The sequence below is a fragment of the Sceloporus occidentalis genome, unplaced genomic scaffold, assembly GCF_023333645.1.
Source record: "Sceloporus occidentalis isolate IW3139 unplaced genomic scaffold, rSceOcc1.0.p SCAF_119, whole genome shotgun sequence".
NCBI lineage: Eukaryota > Metazoa > Chordata > Lepidosauria > Squamata > Phrynosomatidae > Sceloporus > Sceloporus occidentalis.
In genome coordinates, this window is record NW_028317099.1 from 100,001 (window position 1) to 122,926 (window position 22,926).

At 40.4% G+C, this 22,926-nt stretch overlaps 1 protein-coding gene and 1 non-coding gene across 2 annotated transcripts in view; both read left to right on the top strand.

Moving 5' to 3' along the window:
* The first annotated feature begins 5,036 nt into the window (after positions 1 to 5,036).
* Positions 5,037 to 22,926, top strand: part of LOC149282297 (protein Shroom4-like) — a 47,012-nt gene continuing 29,122 nt past the window's right edge. Inside the window, exon 1 of the mRNA XM_089498364.1 lies at positions 5,037 to 5,168. Within this exon, the coding sequence (XP_089354490.1) occupies positions 5,037 to 5,168 (132 nt within the window). The remainder of the gene's footprint in view (positions 5,169 to 22,926) is intronic.
* Positions 15,676 to 15,805, top strand: LOC149282298 (small nucleolar RNA SNORA35). Its single transcript, XR_016277977.1, has one exon. It is a non-coding gene; the product is annotated as a small nucleolar RNA SNORA35 (small nucleolar RNA).

Consider the following 22,926-nt stretch of genomic DNA (forward strand, 5'->3'; position numbering starts at 1 on the left):
GCCACATTTTTGTCGGGGGTATAAATTTCAGGGAATTTACGTGAAAAATAATTAATCATGGGCCTCAGTTTATATAAACGGTCAAATTGGGGGTGCTCTCTAGGGGGGCATTGGGAATTGTCGGTAAAATGTAAAAATCTTAGGAGCCCAAAGTACCTGCATTATTTGGGAAAAAGCAGGGGTGGATATTACGGGATCTGTGCTCCAATAGGAGCGTATCGTGGGCTTTTTCACAATGCCCATCATAAGGGTCAGGGCCCAAAAACTTTTAATTTCATGGGAGTCAGTGGGGTACCAGGTCTGGCTTCTGTCTCCTTGGTCAGCTGCCTGACACTGGGCTGCATAGAGGTTTGTTTGAGCTGCTAGCAGCTCAAAAAACTCGGGGGCAAACATTAAATGGAAAAATGACTTTGGCTCGCTAGCATCGATGTCACATCTGATGCCAGGAGTCGCAGTAAAAGCAGGGATTACTGGGTCTATCATATTTGGGAGCACCCAATTATATTTAGAGTCAGGCTCTCCACGCCTGGCTTTGGCAGATGGACCCTGGCCATCATCGTCTTCCTCTGACTCGTCATTATCTGACGCACAGCAGGATTCCTCAGATATTGGATCAATATCTGATGCAGTCAGAGTGGCCTCGGCGTCTGACGCGGTCAGAGTGGCCTCGGCGTCTGACGCGGTCAGAGTGGCATCGTCATCAGACTGAGTGAGGCAGTCATGAGCCTCCTCAGCGCTGAAGACATGTTGCGCCATTGTACCTACCTGGCCAATTTCTAAAACACTACACTATCCCCAATATATAATGTGGTTTTGCACTAAGCACTGCAGCTCTGCAAAACGAACTCTCTCTGTCTCTATCTCTCTCTCTCTCCCTCCCCCAGTGTCGCACATCCGGCAGTAATGTCACTGACGCGGATGTGGTTCAGTCCCCCAAGGCTAATGACACACCAAGTTGTTACAGGGGATCGGGCTGCAGAAAGCCAGCAACGCTGGCTTCTGCTGCCAGGGGGGGGTCCAGGCTGTCAAACGACAGCCTGTTCTCCCGTGCAGCGGCAGGGATGTGTTCCTGACGCTGCACGAAAGGCTAGACGTCCCGGTACGTCTATAGGGGATTGAAGGGGTTAAGCCAGGATGTTTATGTGTAAGGGCAATTGTAAATGTGCTTGTGTATGTATGTGTTTACAGGCAGGAATTTGTTAAAGTATATGTGTGTATTTTGGCAGTCTATACATTACTGTTTTGGGTCTAAAGGGTATAGAATAAACAAAGGGTGCGTGCCTGAGCCAGATTGAGAAGAGACCTGAGACTGAGGGGAGACCACGTTGGGTGCAATCTGGGTGTAGGGTAAATCCTGTATATGCAATCTGAGGGAGTCATGTGTCTCTGTATAATCTGGCTGCTGGGGCAAATCCTGTGGGTGTAATCTGGCTGCTGGGGTAAATCCTTATGTAAATACTATATAGTTAAGATGGGGTGTCTAAAGCAAATAGACTTGGTTGCATATTTGACAAAGGTTGCTGGAAATAGTGAAATTAATTTTTTTGTATATATATATATATATATATATATATATATATATATATATATATATATGCAGTGTGCACAGCATCCACTCCCAAAATGGACCCCATCTGCTATGGGCTCCAGCCCCAGATCACTTGGAGACCTAGCAACCCTCACCGACAATGTACATTATAAAGTGACATCATTTCCAGGCCACAGGCTACAGTACTTACAGGATGTGGTAAGTACTATATCATGTAACTCCCTCACTAAAATTGTGTCCTGAGAAGTGACTTCATTTCTATGCTTGAAGCACAGTGAGGGAGGTAAAGGCCACCGTACTTACAGGATGTGGCCTGTAGCTCCCTCGCTTACATTTCACGCTAGGAAGTGACAAGGACTGTGTCACGTTAAGGACTACTTGCCAAGCAGTGACTGTGTGGAGGGCGTGGGCATGAAGGGGTTAATAGCACCAGGCCTCTGGATTTACCTTCACCTTAACTTCACCCCTTAACAAGGCATAAATGACACCAAATTAACCCTCAAATCCTGCCTGTATCCCCCCAGGTAGTCTGCCATTTTGATACCGGATTTGTGAGAAATCCGAATTAGAACATTTGGCTATATATATATATATATATATATATATATATATATATATATCAACCCACCCCGGGCAAACAACATATATATATATATATATATATATATATATATATATATATATATATATATTCTGTAGAACTTAATAACAATATAGTAATGTGTTTTCCTCTCTTAGGGTTTGTGGATAGAGCCCAAAGACTTTACATTTACAAATTTACATTATGAATATTTTAATAACAAAAAGATAAAAGATTACACAGTGCCACAATTACAAAAAACAAGACATACAAAATAAAAATAAAACAGCAAACAGTTCTTAAAAACAATGGGACTTAAAGACAGGACTCTCACTCACAAGTTTCTCCAATAAGCAGGCCTGTGGGAACTCCTTAAATCCAGATGGTTTCTTATGATGTTGTTCCGAACAGAGTATATCATGGAGTTCTGCTTTGAGGTCGCTGCATTGCCCCTAAATCAGACTCTGTTTCAAGAAAACGCCCCTCTGACCACATCACCAATTATATGACACCTTTTCCAAGAATTGGTTCCTATCTTTGATCTGCCAATAAGTTATGGTGGGGTAAAGGTGATGGAAACCCCTCCACTTAAGATAGGAATTAAATTCCTATAACTAAGGATCCTTATCAGTTAGGCCATGAATCACCACAGGGGTCCTTTGGGAAGATGACACCTCTTGCCAGAACAGATACAGAGGGCATGTACAAAGAAACACATTTAAATCAACCTCAGATTAACTCATTGAATGCTTAAACAAAGAAACTAGCCACCTCTGCTGGGTTACCCTTCCATGCATCCACTATATTCCATTAGTCAATCATGACAGACTGGCTATTAAGGACATCCAGGAGGCAAGTAGTGGTTTTGGTAAGTACCTCGTGGGAGGGGGGGGCAAGTGTGTCCCTTTTTGTCTAATTGCTCCAGCGCCCTAACCTGGAGTTGAGGAGGTTATGTTATGTTCTGTATACTCCTTGTCTGGTCCTGCCCTAACCACCCACCCACAGCTTGCCTGACCCCATTTTGGTTATCTCCACTTTCTTTGACCACGTTGTATCCCTTCCATCTCCCTTATGGAGAGACCTGCAGGACTGCATTCCTGGAAATCTCCTAGGTATGATCAAAAGTGGCAAACTGAATTCCCACTCGCTGAGACATGCTTAACGTAGGGAAACTTGCATATTCATGAACTCCCTGAGTTGGGCTTCTAGTCAGACATTTTTTCCAGGACACATACTCACTTCATATGTTGCTGGCTAGCATCTGAGCCGTTTTACCCAGGAGTATAAGGCACATAAAAATTCCTTAATAGATATAAAGTTATTGATTCCTTTCTAATAGTTTGTTTATCCCACTGACTGTAGAGCCATCAACACTGGGTGTGTGTCTGCTCCACATAGGTGAAATAACCCCAACATGTCAATAAAATATTTTTAAAACCAAATCATATATTAAATGGTCAACATTTTATCTTCCCATGTCAGGTAGCAAGTCACTTACAGCATGTGGATCAAAATAACAATACAGTTGGTCTGTCTAGGGTCCAGTTACAAAATGTCCTCAATTTAATAATTAAGCCCTTTGCTTTATTTAATAAGCAACCATTTTTCAAGTACAGTGGGGGAGGGGAGGACTTCTTTTTGTGGTCTAGGAACACTTTTTTAAGGACACTCCAATGGTAATGGGGACGTTCTTGTCAATTCATTGGGTTAATTATATTTTACTGAAACACAGTCCTATTTATGCCTGACTGTAAAAACTATCACTGAGTAATAGGCTCCTCATGCCACTGAGGTATGATGATGGGGCTACCTGGCCATCTGCTTGGTGACTCACACGTGCCTTAGATATTAAGTCTTCTGATAACTTGATCATCTGCCTTCCAGTAGTTATCTTATAATGATATTGAAATAAAAGAGCCTAAGGTTGTTAATGTAAGGGCTTGGCTTGCAGACACAGAGATCATCATCTCAAATGCAGGTGCCTCCCTGTACAGCCCCAGGGTTCACCTTCCAAATGTAAATAAAGGTGTGCCCGGAGCTCTTAGACAGGGACCGAATAAAGTGACAGCCTCAGAGAGAAACAAATTAAGCTTAAATAAAAGGAATTGATATGTTACATGAGGTGTTATTTATATGGAACCGCTAAAATAGGTTAGTAATACTTGGGCCAGTTATATGCAGATCTTCTATATAACAGTGAATGGGAAAGATTTTATAGGAATGCAATATAGGGCTAATTGTACTATTTACTACTGGAACCACTTGACTATTTTAGAACCAGCACCGTTTGGAGATATATATATATATATATTTTCATATAGTATACTATAAAAATGAAGGCTGCCTTAGATATATAGATCCATATTGAGTACTTGTAACAAACTGCTTTGTTTGGTCAAAAAGTAGTATATTGGGAGATACGTGAAAAAATAAGCTGCTCAACTTTTTTTGGTCAAAACGTTATCAAGAGGTCTTGATGGAATCTTTACGGAAAATACGTCACGCAGTCGCAGAGTTGCAATAAAATAGCTGACATGATCATTTAATGCAGGAATAATGTTAATGTCTATACGCCAAATAATGATAAAAATGTGAACTCGAAAGGTGATTGTGTGTGTTTTGGCGCAACGCTACTTCTAGATTCTTTTCTTTTTCTATGGCCTGGAGTGCCCGCCCCCCATAGTAAGTGGAGAGTGTGTGTTGCTGCTCTCGCTGTAGAGCCCGCCCCCCAGCACGATTTCCTTGCAATGGGGAATGAGAGTGTGTATGTTACGGAGTGCGGAATCTCGTGTCTGTATATTATTAGCATAAGTTGGGAACTCAATGTGGAACTTATTCAACTCCGGACTTAATGTGGGAAGGGTCTAACCCGGATCAAATTCGACGTTGTATGGAGAAGTGGTGGAAATGGAGCCGCAGGCTGTAGATGGGACTTTATACCAGTCACAGTGCATCCATGTGCAGTTACAAGGGGGAGCACCCTGGGGGTTTACCCTAAAAGGGGGACTGGAACACGGGGAGCCTCTGATCATATCAAAGGTATGTATGGTGACAGAAAGTAGGGGATGAATTTTGGGTCAACCTAAATTGTGGGGTAAACGTTGTACCATATACATCTATATAATGCAGTTTATGGATTGCCTATATCTCAGACAAATATACTTGCAGAGTCAGATTTCATTGTTTCACTGACCTTGTCCACGATCAACGTAAAATTATATTGCCAGCTGTGGCACAAAAATCCCCAACGCTTTATTTACTGGATAGCTACAGAATCCAGAGCCTGTGAAACTAACTTTAAAATGATTTTATGTATGCTGCATATGACCTTTTCTTCCCCTGAAGCCACAATCTCCGTTTTGTTAAAAAAGGGAAAAAAAAGCAGAACTTTACGATCATTCCGCATACAAGGAATTGGAAGAACGAAAACTTCGCTGTAACTTTCATCATATCACATTTACATGTTTTTAGCTCAAGATACTTTCGATTTAAAACCAGTGGGCTGCTTTCTCCCCCTGCGAGGCTAGTTTAATGCTCGTGTGGTTTCAGGGTAAATTTTGGTTAATTAATCCCAATGTGTTATACATTAACGAATATTTCAGATTAAAACATCGCAAATACAGCAGTATAGTTCATCGTACTCACTGTATACATAACGAATATACATAGAAAATGTTCAGATTTAATGGGATTGCTGTGTTGGTAGAAGAGTGATTTATACTGTTCACCTATTGTAAACTTTGGTGTTTTTTTTTCTGTGGAAGGAAACAGTCTAGAAAAATTCGAACTAACCGTAATGTTAAACACATTTGCCTTCCATCAGCTCTCAGCCAATGGGGGCGGGGTGCTTGTCTTCTTGGATTTAATGAAACCTGCGAGTTTATGTAAAACATAGTCTTTGTGTTTTAATAGGTTTTTTTTTCCTCCTCAATTCACATTTCTCTGGATTCCAGTAGGAAGTGGTTTAGAGTGAAACCCCCTGGATGCCTTTTGTTCATAGAAGGAAGGGGGAGGGCTAAAAGGGAAGGTTAGGATTCTTTTTATGCCACTTAAGTGGTCTTATACCTGAAGTTCCAATTAGAAGAAAAATGACAAGGGATACTTTTTATTTTGTTTATATATATATATATATATATATATATATATATATATATATATATATATATGTATGTATGCGTTTATAGGCATAATATAAAACACTCTTAAAGAAACTGATTACGGATTTGACTTTTAAATGCAGGGCTGATGGACATGGCTAGAGTATGAACCACTACATGCACTGCAGAACATGCTGGTATTCCCTTTAGCAGTACTGTGTACTTGTGGTCTAGGCATTCATGTTAATGTCCATTAAATATAAACCTGTAACTTATGTAATGTGTGTTATCTATAAACCACCATTGTACAGTGCTGTGGGATTTGTTCACACTATATAAGTTGAAGAACGTTTGCAGTCAGTAGGCCACCTTGGGTCCTAGATGCCCTGAGGTGGGAACAGTCCCTTTACTGAGAAGGGCATCTCATATTAAAGTATTATATGAATCCTCTTTTCAGGTTTGAATGTCCAAATTAATTGAATTTATAGAACATAACTCAAGAGCTTCTCTTCCATGTATAATAGTTTATCTCATTTTAGTTTACCTAGACTATCAAACTAAAATGGCTATTGAATAGATACAAGAGAGAAATTCACACTTACTCATGAAACCGGAAAACTTTGGAAGCTTGTGAACACGGTGGACGACAGCAAAAATAATAATTATAATGGTCATTATAGGGGTTAAACATACAAATGAACGTAAGGCTGAGGTTTGAAAATGTCTGGTTAAGAATCGCATGATTAGGGGTACAATGCAACCGGTAGGAGCCAGCTTTTCCTGCCTTATTACTCAGTAGAACCATAGGTGAATTTGCTTGAAGAAGACAATGATTTGCATTGGAGATGTATAATACTGCATACAGTAGATATTAACCACACAGTAGGTTGTTACTTGTCATTCATCCATTTGCTTTTGTGTTTGTGCAAATGTTGTTAAGTAGTGGCCCCATTTGTGTAATTTTACACAGTAGCACAAAACAACTATTAAACCAGGCATGATTTCAGACTTTGTATTTATTATAATATTGTGTGATGAACGGAACCTGCATCTTGTGTTGAATTTATATCGCAAAAAGTAGAAAATGTTGTGTGAGAGTAGCTCACACAAGCAAGGAGCTTTTCTCATCAATACCATGTTATTGGGATTGTGTGTAATGGAAATAAAAATAAGTCCTGTGTTTGCTGTAGCGTAATTACTTTTTTGATTACAGTTACATTTATTTATTTTAATAGCTGGGCCAAACAAAAATACTATAAATGTAACAACGTTTTTAACTGTCTCTGTTTGATTGGATTCTCTCTTTGATGTTTTAGTGGATAACATAATTTGCAAGGGGTGCAGAAGTGGAAACTTTACACCAGCCTCACATATAATGCAGCTTTTATGAATTGAAATCAAACATCCCCTTGTTTTTCTACCATGCTTCTCACTGGTTTCTTCAATGTGTAGAAATAGTAGCAAAGTGCAGTGGGTTTTAAAAAAAATAAATAAATCTATATTTACTATCTCACTATAATGGCTTAAAACCAATACAGTGAGATCCTGGGTGGGTCACTCACAAATTTGCAGACCAAATGTATTTGCAGCACACATTTTACTTTCACAGTTATGGAGCTGTTTTCTTAAGAAGTGAAAGTTTGGCAAGGAAAGCAGAGGATAAAATGCACCACAGGGCTGCTGTAATCTAAAGATTTTAAAGCCCTAGATTAATTTTTTGTGTGTTTTACATGCAGTTACCCATATGGCCACCAGGGTGTCTAATACAACAAGGACTTACCTGGTGAGATGTTGCCAGTCCTCTTCTGTTCTCAAGCTAGAACAGATACTTATTTACCTTGAGCGCTGCCCCAATGATCTCTCCACGGCTGTAACACATCCTAAAGAAGCTGTGGTATAACAGTCCCATTGAGCAGTGGCAGAGCCTAAGAGATCAATCTGTCCCCCGGTTTTGCGGCAGGGGGCTGCCCCTCTTGGATGGAAGTATCTGAAAAGAGATGGCTGCATATAATCTGTCAACTGTTATGACATACAATCATTTTGTATGGGATAGTTTAATGTTTCAAAGGGGGATTGTATGAAGTACCAGTGGCTTCACAGTTACTGATCCCTGCATGCTGCTGGGGGTTAGACATTTTTGCATACATGCTGGCCATCTGATCTCATGCAATACTTGATGGCCAATAAGATGAAAATGCCCTTGTGCCAGACAGACGCCTGCATAGTCTTGGAGCGATGATGGGCGAAAGCATTCAGAGCTAGCACTAAACGTTATGGTGGTGCCTGCCTACAAGTGGGAAGCAGCCACTAGTAAAGTGAACAGAAGTCTTTCTGGGTAAACGCTAGTTACTTAGAGTAGCACAGCAGTTTGCTTGCCTAAGAACATTGTAACAGATTGTCCCATTCCTCTTATACCTTTTCCATTTGCTTCTAGCACACCTGTTTTTCTATTTTTTGGTGAAAGGGAATGTTGAATGATCAACGATAAATGTATACATTTTACATAAATAATGTGCACTGTGTCTGTGAAAGCGACGTATAGGTCCTTTTGCAAGACGAGTTAATGCAGTGACTGGTTAATAATTGCCAGTGTCCCCCTGTGTAGTGCATTCCTGAGGTCTCTGGTCACAGCCTGTGTCACAGTCTGAGAATGTGGCCTCCTATACAGCCTTGGGGACCCACTGCCTCCTGCAGGAGGGAGGGAGCAGGTCCAGCTGGAGAAGCATTAGCCTTGGAAGTCGGAGGGAAGACTTCATCCATTTCTGGGCTGTTTTTTAATCATGCTGCAGCTGTTTGAAAGTATGTGTGTAAGGCTAGGATAATGCACAGGGGAGAAAGTAAAAGGTTGTGTGAAATTTATGCATAAAGTCATGGACATAGAGTTAGATAGACTAGTGAGAATGATGCAGTAACAAGGAGTGCTTTGATGGAGAATGATGCTAGATACAGGGATGTAGATGTCTTTTGACGTTTTTGACATTTATTTGTGCCCTTGTACATACACTGTTGCCTACATACACGTAAACAAAAGGCAATGTACCGAAGGATACTGGTTAAATAAAGTACGCGGAGAAATGAGGGGAAAACGAACCAGAGGGAAGGGAACATTGCTGTAGTCAATAGGTAGGAATTAGAAACATGGTTTAGGCAGGATGAGTCATGTGATAAAGTAGTTATCTTGGTAGAACAGATGTGTACAGGTCATTAGATGGCGGACTAAGGGTTCTAGAATGGTTGCTGAAACATTGGGGGACAGCAGGGGATATGTGTGGCAGATTTTATATAGGACTGCAGTGGGAAGGAATATAGCTATTGCAGCACTTGTAAATAGGTTTGAGAAGTAGCAGGGTTGGGCATAGGGCAGTCCTGGTAAGATTTGAGAGTGTAGAGACATCCAAGAGCAAGAGTATTAAAGATCACCTTGTGTAAAGAAGGAATGTGTAGCTTGCAATCTCAGTAAATAAGCTTTGAAGGGAAAAATAATGGAACAAGTTGGACATAAATGGGTTTGGAGTGTTTATGAATAGAAAATGAATATGTGAGCATTTATTAAATAGGTCTAACTGTGAAATTATACAGGGTACTTGAGAAGTAGAGGGAATGGGATGCTATTAGTAATAAAGAGATTTTTTTTATAGCAGGTGAGCACTTTGTGTACACATCATTAATAAAATTGAATAGAAAAATGAAAACTAACATAGAAGTGTTTGAAAAAGAGTCTAGATAACTGTTTAAGGTACTTGTGTCCATCTCGTTTTCCCTTCTCTGCCTTCCAGGTGTTCACCTCCATTTGTTTCATACACAGATACTACCCATTTTTCTCTCTTCTCTAGGCCTGTGGTTTTCATAGCTCAACACCTAGTGTGTCTGGTTCATACACATGCTTAGATCTTTTGTTATTGGTGTTATCTTTTATATGGTCCCAATGGATTCTTTAGCGCTGTGCAATGGGTTATAAAGACTGAATGTAAGCAATCTGAGATGGAATATGTAGATGTACTTTGGCCTTACAATTTAAAAGACTGGCCATGTTTTTCTTAAATCATAACACACACCAGGTTCTGTCTTCTTTTTGACACCCCATGTATCATGTTCTACCCACTCATCACCATTCCTTGACATTTCCAGTGGTCCTCTCTTCAGAACTCCTTAACAGTCAACTTCGTTCTTTCTATAATTCCACACTCGTTTTATTCTTCTTAACCACCAAGCCTGCTTGGTTATTTTTATCACAAACTCCCTACAATCTCTGCCTTGTTACTTACCCTTTTGTGCCTCTCTTCTCTGCACAAGTCTACCTCTCATAAGTCATATCTTCAAAACCCATTCCCTTCCCTACCATAGTTCCTTGTGACTACAAAGATCCAGTTTCCTTGTGACTACCAAGATCCAGTTTCCTTGTTATGCCTCAAAACCATGACTTTGTCATCACTCCCATGCGACTATGCTGGGGGTGACTAGAGGACTGGATTACAAACCTGTACAAACTCCAATAGCCCTGTCCTTACTATGCCAGAGCCCTTGGTGTAGTCTTCACAATCCAAGACTGTAGCATATCACAAACATGTGTCTCAGGTAAAGTGCTATCAGTTCCATAACTCACTTAAATATGCATGCATACAAAGTGATGGCAATATGGGATCAATGTAAGTTTTTGTTTTTATCGTGGGATAGTTTTTGGAACAAGTAATATGATCTAGCTAAACACAGAACTTATTACATAACAAAAATGGCCACTGATGGAGGACTTTTTTGGTCATTCTTATAAGTGATATTTTTAATTATGAAACAACCAATAAACTATTTAGTATGTTGAATGCTAAACCCCACCGTCCTTGGCGTTTGCTTGCTCTTTTCTGTTCTATTTTCCTTAACACTTAGACCCTCTTCTCTGCTGAAACATGAAAACCCAGCTATGTCTCTAGAACACTCTCTAGGTTTCTCTTTCTGGCCCACATCCTAAATGACTTGCCCTTCTATACAAAGGGTTTCTTGTACCCTTGCACATTTTGATGCTTGCTGTGGGACCAGTCCCCTCCCATCTCTAAGGATGACCACCCCCAGGCTATGCCTTCTTAAGACATACTATTTGCAGGACAATTTCTGAAAGCGTCAGTTTATGGATACAAGCAAGAAAGGCTCTAAAACAGCTATCATTGTGAAATGTAAAATGTCTTCTTTTTAAAGGTAAATACATCTATTCATTATTTTCCAGTTGTTAATATTTTACTATAAACTAGAATAGTTATCTAACCTTTAAAAGACAAATGGTATAATGTATCCTAAACCAGTTTTTTTGGCATTCCTCATTATTATGTTTAGTGTAGAATTTAGCATAAACTCAAAACTTATTTGTGGTGTTCTTTATTTGTCATGTATAGAATTTCTTTATTTTTCTGGAGGCCAAGAGCAGGCCAAGCACCAGAAGTCTGTTTTTGAGTTATAAACAAAAATATATTTCAGACAATAAGTAGATGTTTATTGGAGTATTTATATTTCACCATTGCACCATGTGTATTATAAATGTATTATTACAAATACATTTGTAGATATAAAAGCTAGATTTTATTCTAAACTGTGATAGCAACTTGCAGTTTATATATAATTGTGCATTTTCTGTTTCTGGTTTATTTTAACATGCACAAAGCTTACAGCAACGCAGATTCCCCTGATGTTGTGCTTTTAGGATTGTTGATAGTAGCGGTATAGGGTACCTTTTTGTTTACTCCATGGATACCAGTTCTTTAGCACACTATGCATGAAGTGACTGTAATGCAGTCTGTCTGTATAGCAAAGTGCATGCAGACTGAGGCAGAGTCCTTGTTTGTTTGCATTGGCTTTGCCATGTGGTTGCATTCATGTCAAATCACAGTAATCACATGACCTAGAAAAGTCCCTATAGGTTCCTTCTGCTGTCTTTGATGCACGGCAGTCTTCTGTGGTTGGAAACCGCAGGTAGAGGTGAACACGGCTGTGGGACAGTCTGTTGGGCCTTATCCTAATACCTGCTAAGAAACACACTTTTATTGATGAAATAAATTTTATTTCCTCTATTGGAAAATATATAATATGACCACGATGTCCCTTCAGTCGAGACACTATTGCACTCCTAATTCAAGATTGTTTATAACCATAAAAGCATATTATTAATATATAATGCGACTTTGTGAAATAGCCCTTTATACACTATAACTTAAATAAGATAAATAAACTAACCCTGGTACAGGTGTACTGCTGCAAAAAAGTTCCCGCTAGCACAGTGGCTATGAAACCTGCCCTGCCTTATCATCGTAGACTTGCGCACCACGAGCAAGGCCATATCTCAGACAGCCTGCTCCTGCACTATACCAGGTCAAAATAAACTGAATAAATAATAAACCAACCAGCCATCCGTGAAACAGGGCAGGCGGACGGGAACAAAGTTCTTACAACCTAATACACAACTTTTGAGTGAAGAGGGCGGCTGACTTAATCCCACCCCTTATAAGTGCATTGAATTCCTGCCAATTGCAACGTCCACCTACTGATCAAAACTCGACTCAACCCAAATTAACCACTTAGAGACATCCTTGTGTGCCATATCCTTCTGTGCCATATCCTTCCCCAGTCATTGCGCCCCTCCTTGGATTTCACTCTTTCAGGGCTTGTTCTTGTGTACCACTTTTACCAGTGTTCCATGTTGTCGTTATAGTTTTTTTTTTTTAACCCCTTAACGACAATTGCCGGTCCTGGCACGACACGGAAAAGCATGTGCTTTACGACAATTGACGTGCCAGGACCGGCACGTCTTTAACCCCTTGATGACAATTGCCGGTCCGGGCACGTCACCGAAAATCGTGACGATTATGACAATTGACGTGCCAGGACCGGCACGTCTTTAAACGGGTGAAAAAATCGATCCGTGATCGATTTTTTTTCACTCAAACGGTGTTGCTCTAATGCCTCGACATCGAGGCATTGAGCAACACCAAAAAAAACATTCCCGGCCCCCCCCCCGATCGCTCCTAGGAGCAAATAAAAAAACATGTTTGAAAGACTGCATGTCTTTCAAACATGGCGGCGCCCGCCGCCGAAAAACGGGTTTAGGAAGCGATCGCGAGTCGCTTCCTTTGCTTAGCTGGTGTTGCTAAGATGCCTCAGTATCGAGGCATCTTTGCAACACCTGTTTAGCAAAGGAAGCGACTAGCGATCGCTTCCTAAATGCTCAACTTACCTTCCCGGTGCCGGCGTCTTCGAAACACACGCGGTGTTTCAAGATGGCGGCACCCATCAAGCCGGGGGGCGGAGCCTGCTGTCATCATCGGGGGGGGGGGTGTTGCTGGATGTCATGGACATCCAGTGAATAACACCCCTAGTGGTCAGATCACTCATAAGAGTGATCATGATTTGCTAAATCAAAGGCAATGTTTTCTAAACATTGCCTTTGATCAGTATTGGATCTGCCTCCCTCCTTCACTTGTTTCTAGTGAGGGAGAGAGACAGATCGGTGTGTTTTCTGGTATTTCAGGTATTCTGTAATAAAAAAATATATATATATTGATCCAAAGGCTCTTATAAGAGCCACCCATATAATATTAACCCCTTCATTGCCATTGATCACTGCATAAACAGTGATCTTGCATAGTGGCAATTGTTTTTGGGTTTTGGTTTTTTTTATATATTTTTTTTACTTTTTTTAGTTTTTATTATAGCCATTAACCCTTTCCTTCCCCACTATTTTTGCTGCAATTGTTACCATGCAGCGGTATACGGCTGAGGAGGCGTATGCCTTTTTGGCCACAGATTCTGAGGCCACTGATACAGCGTCAGATTTTGACGTTGGTCATCACTAGATGTATCTGTGGCTGTTAGGACGCCTGCCACACGTAGTCGTGGCAGTGCACCAGAGGCATGGGTAGCGCCTAATAGGTACAAGCCAGCTATCCCTCCTTTTTCTGGAATTCCTGGCATCAATATTGATGTTACAGGATTCACTCCACTGCAATTTGTGCAGGTTTTTTTGGGAGACGATGTCTTGGGAGACATTGTCACACAAACAAACATTTATGCCCAGCAGCACCGTGCTGCTAGCCCTAATTCTTTTTGGGCAAAACAGCCATGGACTCCCATTGACGTGCCAGAATTTCTTAATCCGCTCCTACTGGAGCACCAGCCCCATCTTTAGTACCCCCATTTATGCCCAAACTATAACTAGGCAAAGGTATGAAATGATTCTTCGTTTCATGCACTTTAGCGACAACAGCCTGTGCCCCCCTAAGGAGGACCCCCAGTTTGATAGGCTCTACAAAATCCGCCCCCTGATTACCCATCTCGCTGCCAGGTTTCCAGAGGTTTATACACCTGGAAGGGATATCTGCGTGGATGAATCCCTGATGAAATATAAAGGAAGGTTGGGATTCAAGCAGTATATTCCTTCCAAGCGCTCTAGGTATGGAGTGAAGGTGTATAAGCTCTGCGAGAGCGAGACAGGATATACTCATGCCTTCCGGGTATACGAGGGTAAGGATAGCTACCTTGACCCTCCAGGTTGCCCAGACCATCTGGGCACCAGTGCCAAGATTGTTTGGGACCTAATATTCCCCCTTATGAACAAAGGCTACCACTTGTATGTAGATAACTTCTATACAAGCGTCCCTTTGTTCAAGCTGCTGTATTGTTTCGATATGGTAGCTTGCGGTACTATAAAAAAGAACCGCTTGGGTTTCCCACAACACCTGGTACGAACCCGGCTAGGAAAGGGGGAGACCTCAGCTCTACGCCAAGAGGAGCTTTTGGCATTGAAGTTCAGGGACAGAAAAGAGGTGTGCATGCTGAGCACCATCCACGATGAAAGAACCGTGGAGGTTTCTGTCCGTGGCAGAGCTGGGGTCACTACAAAGCCAGTGTGCATCAGGGCCTATAACAAGCACATGGGTGGAGTTGATCTGTCAGATCAACTCCTACAGCCCTACCTCATTATGAGGAAGACAAAGGCCTGGTACAAGAAGGTTGCAATTTATCTAATGCAAATTGCAACCTATAACGCTTTTTTGCTGCACAAAAAAGCAGACACTGGGCTGAAGCTGTCTTTTTTGCAGTTTCAGCTCGAAGTAATTTCAGGTATCTTGTACCGTGATGCACCTGGTCCCCAAGTAGTGATGGGAACCAACAGAATTGGGGCTACCCATTTTATTTTTAAAATCCCCCCTACAGCAAAGAAGCAGAATCCCCAAAAGAGATGCAGGGTATGCTACAGCAGGGGGCAAAGAAAGGACACTACATTTTACTGTCCAGATTGCCCTGGAAAACCTGCACTCTGTGTCGGTGACTGCTTCAAGCTGTATCACACAGTTTCCCATTTTTAATTTTTTTTTGTTCCTGCTCCATTTTTGTATTTTTTTTTTTTTATTTTTTGTTACATTTACAGTTTTTTAGCTTTTATTTGCTCCTCCATTTTTAAGCGTTTTTATTTGCACTGTCAAGTGAACCCTGTGTCCATTCCGTGGCATGAGGGACCACTTAAGGTGCTAGATAAAATCCCTTCTTGGAGATAGGCCAGGCTTTCTTGTAACCTGTCCCTACTGATAGTTGGGTACAAGCATTTTTCTTTACCCAGATGTAAAATTCCTACTGAATTTGAATTGCTCATGTTCCAAATGTGGCCCTTTTGCCCCCAAACAATCTGACAAACCCATGCATGTGGGGTATCAATGTACTCAGGAGATGTTGCTGAACACATATCGGGGTGTTGTGTGACAGCAACATATACCAGGAGCTGTAATTTCACACCTGAAGTACAAAGTATGTGAAAAAAACACCAAAAACAATTACTATCACAAACTTTGACAAAGGGTTGGTGGTAGGATTTGTGCATGGAAAGGGTTAGTTTTCAAAAATATATGGTTTGGTGGGGTAAATTTAATTTGCTGGCTTCAAAGATGCCCCAAATACCACATAGAGACAGAATTACCAGATTCAGAGAAAAATGGTTTTGAATTAGCAAAACTCTACTTGTACTTATTGCCCCATAACGTGTAGAAGAAAGCAAAAAAACATAAAAACATTGGGTATTTCTAAACTCGGGACAAATAGTAGAATCTATTTAGCAGGTTTTTTCAGTAGTTTTTTATGATGAATAAAAGATTTTTCAAATAAAAGTGAGAAAATTTGTTTTTTTTTTCAATTTTTCGTCATATTTTATTATTTTTATTATAGGAAATTACATCATATGAAAAAAATTATGGTGTCTGAAGAAAGCCCTTCTTGTCCTGAAAAAAACAATATATAACTTGTGTGGGTTTAGTAAATGGGTTAAGAGAAAATTACAGCTAAACACAAACTCCGCAGAAACGATAAAACAGCCATTGTCACGAAGGGTACAAAAAATAGAATCAGCCTTTGTCACGAAGGGGTTAAACGGGTGCAGAAAGCGATCTGTTTTCGCTTTCTGCACCCAAAAAACGTTGCTGAATGCCTCGACCTCGAGGCATTCAGCAACGCCGCAATCGGAACGAAGGGGCCATCTCTGGCCCCTCCACGGGGCGTCAACATCCGCCATACTTTGTATGGCGGCGGACGCCCGTTTTAAAAGCGTTTAGGAGGCGATCGACGATCGCCTCCTAAACTTAAATGGTGTCGCTGGAATGCCTCGATCAGGAGGCATCCAGCGACACCAAACACTTACCTTTCGATGGGCTGTGACCGCTCCGGAGAGCGGTCACAGCCGCAGCTGCCGATGATCTTCGCCATCAAGCAAGATGGCCGCTGCCCTGTAACAGGAACCAACAAATTTTAAAAGTTCGCTAGATGGTCCAGACCATCTAGAGAACTTTGGCTCCACTTGCAGGTTGAATACAGGTACTGCATTCACCATGCAAGTCAATGGAACCCAGCTTTCTAATCACAGTGTGATTAGTAAAAATAAATTAAAAAATAAAATAAAATTAATAATAATTAGAAAAAAAATAGTAAAAAACTAGTAAAATGTAAAAATCATTTCCCACTGATGTCACTATCAGGGGAACCTCCAAGTTGAAAAAAAATGTTAACATTTTTTTTTAAAAAAGACAAAAAAAAAATCTATATATAAAAAATATATTTTTGTGAGCAAGTCCTAAAATTAGCATATTAGCTTAAAACAATTCTCGCATGGAAAGAGTTAAAATACTGGCATATTAAATGCCCGTGGGGTGTCTACTTTTAAAAAAGGTATGATTTGATGGGGTAAATTGAATTGGCCAGGTTCAACAACGTCCCAATTAACACCGGGGGAAGGATGGCCACACACCTAATTTCCAATTAGAAAAATGCACACGTACCAAATGTGGCCTTTTAGTTCCCACAAAAATGACAAACCCATGCATGTGGGATATCACTGCACTCAGGAGATGTTGCTGAACACATTATGGGGTGTCGTGTGACAGCGGCATATACCAGGAGCTGTAAATTCATACATAAAGTAGGTGTGTGTGGGAAAAATACACACACAAAAATACTACTGCAAACTTTGAAAACATGCTGGTGGTAAAATGTGTGCATGCAAAGAGTTAAAATACCAGCATTTAAAATACCCTGTGGTGTCTAGTTTTGAAAAATATATGGTTTTGTTGGGCACACTGAAATGGCCCGGCTCAAAGATGTACCAAATAGGGCATGGGCAGTGGATCCCCAAATGCCAAAGTTCAACATTGAAAAATGCGCATGCCCCAAATGTGGCCCTTTTGCCCCCAAACGGCCAGGCAAAATCATTCATGTGAGGTATCGCTGTACTCAGGAGATGTTGCTGAACACATATTGGGGTGTTTTGTGATAGTGACATATACGAGAACTTTTTAATTCATACCTGAAGTAAAATGTGTGTGGAAAACCAAATGCAAAAAAATGACTACCACAAAGTTTGACAAAGACTGGTGGTAGATATGGTGCATGGAAAGAGTTAAAATACTAGCATTTGAAATACCCTGGGGTGTCTAGTTTTCAAAAATATATGGGTTTATTGGGCACACTGAAATGGCCCGACTCAAAGATGTACCAAATAGGGCATAGGCAGTGGATCCCCAAATGCCAAAGTTCAACATTGAAAAATGCGCATGCCCCAAATGTGGCCCTTTTGCCCCCAAACAGCCAGGCAAAATCATTCATGTGAGGTATCGCTGTACTCAGGAGATGTTGCTGAACACATATTGGGGTGTTTTGTGATAGTGACATAAACGAGAACCTTTTAATTCATACCTGAAGTAAAATGTGTGTGACAAAACAAATGCAAAAAAATGACTACCACAAAGTTTGACAAAAACTGGTGGTAGATATGGTGCATGGAAATAGTTAAAATACTAGCATTTGGAATACCCTGGGCTGTCTAGTTTTCAAAAATATATGATTTGATGGGGTAAATTGCATTCGCCGGGTTCAAAGATACCCGAAATGGCACATGGGGGGAAGAATTACCAGATTTGGAAAAAATGGCTTTGAAATAGCAAAACGCTACCTGTACTTATTGCCCCATAATGGGTAGAAAAACATTGGGTATTTCTAAACTCAGGACAAATAGTAGAATCCATTTAGCAGGTTTTTTCATTACCTTTTATAGATGAGTAAACGATTTTTCAACTAAAAGTTAGAAACAGTCATTTTTTTCTAAATTTTTCACCATATTTTATACTTTTTTTAGTAGTAAATAATATGATACAATCAAAACAATGTCATCTAAAGAAAGCCCTTCTTGTCCTGAAAAAAACAATATCTAATGTGTGTGGGTTCAGTAAACGGGAAAGAAGAAAATTACAGCTAAACACAAGCAGCGCAGAAATGTTAAAAAGGCCATTGTCACGAAGGGTACAAAAAGTAAAATCAGCCTTTGTCACGAAGGGGTTAATGGAATTCTATCTGAAGAGACCTCTGAGGTCCTGAATGCTTATGTAATATTTTTAATGCTAGCCCAATAAGACATCAGCTTTTACTAAAGATTCCATGGGCTACTGGAGCTATATATTTTTTTTCTTATTTTTATAGGATGCATCATCATACTAATGTGAGAACGTCTACCTTGTCACTGCGATAGACGTAATAGACGCCGCATTTCCAGCAGATGTTGGTTGTTGCTGGATGGCGTGGTGTTACAGCCTGCTGATGCTTAAAGTGACAAGACTAAATCAGTGCTCCTGCATGGGAGCTGTCGATTTACAGCCCTGTCTCCCCCCTGCCAGCTGGGTCCAAAATGTATGGCCCTCAAGCTGGGTCATCTAATGTGACGTCACCAAAGCATCCCCTCACTCACACAGAGAACTGAAGGAGTCTGTGGAGACCCCCATCGCGTCTCCTGGCAGGTTTCTCAGTTGCTGATCACGCTCTTCACAGTATGATCCTACACGGGGAGATCTCTGCAAGGGCGGTGACAGAATAGCCTGGATCAGTACGTGAAGAGGGAGAAACTCATTTCAAAATAGTGCTCTGAGGCATAGCGAGAGTTTCCATGTTCCAAAAAGAGAGCCCTTGGATCTGTAATTACCCCATATGAGATCTCTACTGTGCACTACAATCTTCTAGAGAGAAATGCAATAAAATAGATAAAAATATAAGAAAAAATATTCAAAGTTTTTAAAAAATTAGCCACACCACCGACTACCCTCATCTAAAAAAATTAAAATGATGCATGTTCCAATTTTGTTCCTGTTTCTTCCCAGAACATGGCAGACCCATCCGTGTGGCGCAATGCTGCTAAACACAGATTGGTGTTTCTACAGGTGGGCACACCCTGAACAAGCATTCCAATATAGCATTTCCTGGGCAGGGGGCAGTTGCCTTTTAATAATGATATCAAGAAACCTTGTACCTGGTTGACACTGATCCTATGAACTATTGTACCTGGATAATGTGGATTGCTGTCAGTTTGTAGGATGCTCCATGGATTTGCAAATGCTATACATTATAATATTGTATCTTGTGCACACGCCAGTATGTTTTACACATCAAAATCATCAGATGCATTAGTTGACTGTGTGTATTGAATATACTCTTACTGTGTCTTGAAAAATATCATCAAGCGTAATGAAATTAGTTAACATGGCACAGTAAATGTCAATTATTAAATGTTATTGACATATTAATATACGTGTCTGTTCTTTTCATGACAAAATGAATGAACAGTTAACCAGTTGTCAAAAACTTACCTCTTGCTATATCTGTAGTATAGTTTTTAGATTTCTAACTGCACTACTTTTCCCTTTTCTATATCATGACATCTTTAAAATACTACACTATTCTCCCTTTTCTTCCATGCACAGTAATTGATTTAGCCTTTGAGCATGTTTAAGCTGCCTGGTGTCCCTGTAAAGAGGACAGTTGTCGGGACCGCCCCGTTAAATTCAGGACTGTTGGTAGCTATGTAAGTGGTATTCTTAAGTATGAACCTTGATATGTAAAGAGCAGATGAAAACTTTAAAATGGGCTTTCTGAGTAGTCATTTACCTTAACATATGTTTATGTTTGAAGTTGAAGCAATGGGGGAGGGAGGCACACAAATGTCTAATTTGTCCGCCAGAAAAAATAAACACACACAATAGCATGAGGAGGGGTTATAAATTGGGGCAGGAAATGCTTGTGGGGGTCTTCTAGAAAAAAGCATCTATATCCCCCTCGTGTACCACCCCCTTACTGGTGCCTCAAAGATGCAACAGGGGAATTGAAGAATTTCTACTAGCAGCGTTTTTCTGACCACATGGCAAATCCTTTTCCAGCATATCATTCCACTCCTAAGTATAAATTCACTTTTTTTGTAATATAGTTAATATCTTTTGTAATTTTAAACTCTTCCTGTTATTGTGCTATGTGACCTTTCAAAGTGATAAAAATGTGTAGTAGTAGAATTGATAAAATGGGTGCTTTAACTCTTTTAGTGAAATCGAGGCAACATTTCTTTTGATAGTAAAAAAAGAATTAAAATATAAATAACCCTTATTAAGTAAAAAGACTGAAACTATTGATAAATCAGGTGGTGTGTTTTTGTTCCCTGCAAGCATAGCGTAGTTCAACTGTCGAGCTTGTATATTTAATTGTACAGAAGAAGGAGGGTATGGCAATGTAGGATTACCATCTTAAAGGGACACTCCAGTTTCTTTTTTGTTTCATTTCTGCATGTTTATACCATTAGTGTCAATTCAAAATCCTAAAATTGTCTCCACCCGCAAAATGCGCTCTAGATATGCAAGTTAAAAACTGATAAGGGCAGATCTTACTTTCTGATAAATGCTTCCCTCTTCTTACATGGACTGTGTCCGATTACTGTAATTACCTCGTATGATCCTTATCACTCCTTAAAACTTGTAAGCACTGAGGTCAAAAAGCCAAGACCCTCAAGGAATACAACAAAAGAAACATGTGAGGATACGAGGTGTGTATATTTTGGGGAAATTAGGCAGGTAGTAAACTAGTTACAACTTTTGAGTCATTAAAAAGTGGAGTAGTGGAAAGTAGGCTAAATGCTTATGTGTGTAGCCGTAAGTGTTCGGCACATGGTTAGGTAAAATCGGCGTAAAAACAAAAAGTTTCTAATTTGCTTAATTTCCCTTTTTATCCTTTGTGTCTCTAAGTGGATGTTCCCAGTGAGGTTTTTATCCTGATAGTTGGCATTGGTGGATGCTGATGTTTAGATGGCTTCAATAGCAGAGTGGGGGAAGTAGATTACTAGGCAATGGAGTAGGTCAGGTTCATGAGCAAATTGTGCAGTCTGTATAAACCTTGTAAGATTTTGGCCATAGTATCTGAGTGATTGCCTCTATCGTACGCATGCATAGGCACATTATTATTAGTATTATTTGTTTTATATAGCGCCATCAAAATATGTTACCCCACCAATACTGGATTGAGTCTTCGGAGGCTCAGCTTCACTGTGGCTTTAGGCAACCCAATGGTGCTTAATTCACTTCCGAAACCTGAAATCAATCGTGCTCTGAATCCAAAAAAACTGAAAAGTGTCGATGCCAAAACAAGTGCCAGTGAAGGCATCACAGGCAACAGCCAATGGCTGATAAGATAAAAAAATTCACCCTCTACCACCAGCCGATGGCTGGGGCAATTTAAGAGTGGGTATATAAAAAAAAGTTGCAACATGAGGGGATCCAAGGTGAACACAATGTGCTTATCAACCTGTGCAAAGTCGGGGAAAAAAGTGTGCCCCCCCCCACTCATCATAGTGCTGAGTGCCCCAGCGGATCCATGCTAGGGGGACGCTATAACACCTCGCGCTCTCTGACGCCATCCCTAGCCTTAAGGCCAGTGGACCAAGCTTTCCCTCTCTCACAGGTACTCACTTGCCAAAAGGCAGAGAAGCTGTTTACCTTTTATTCTACTTAAAGCTATTTTTAGTATCAGTTTAATAGTAGGGTAACTGCAAAAATGAGTGCATGAGAGAAAGCTTCTGGCTTTGTGTTAAGGAATGCCGTATGAGTATGAATGTGCTCATCAGTGCTAATCTACTGAAGTCTTGATTTTATTCTATTGTTCCAATAACTATCCTTTATCTGCAGACCATTGTTAGTTTGTGGTATCTTTGAAATACAAAATAAAAAAAAGACACCAGTGCCCTCTTGAACAGAGAAGATGTACTTAAAAGGGGAATACCCACCAAATATTGTACAGTTCTCATTCCCTGTTTAAACTTCACTGTGTAAGTGAGTGATCAGGACTAAGGCATTCTAATGTATGTATACCATAGGCAGTAGAAG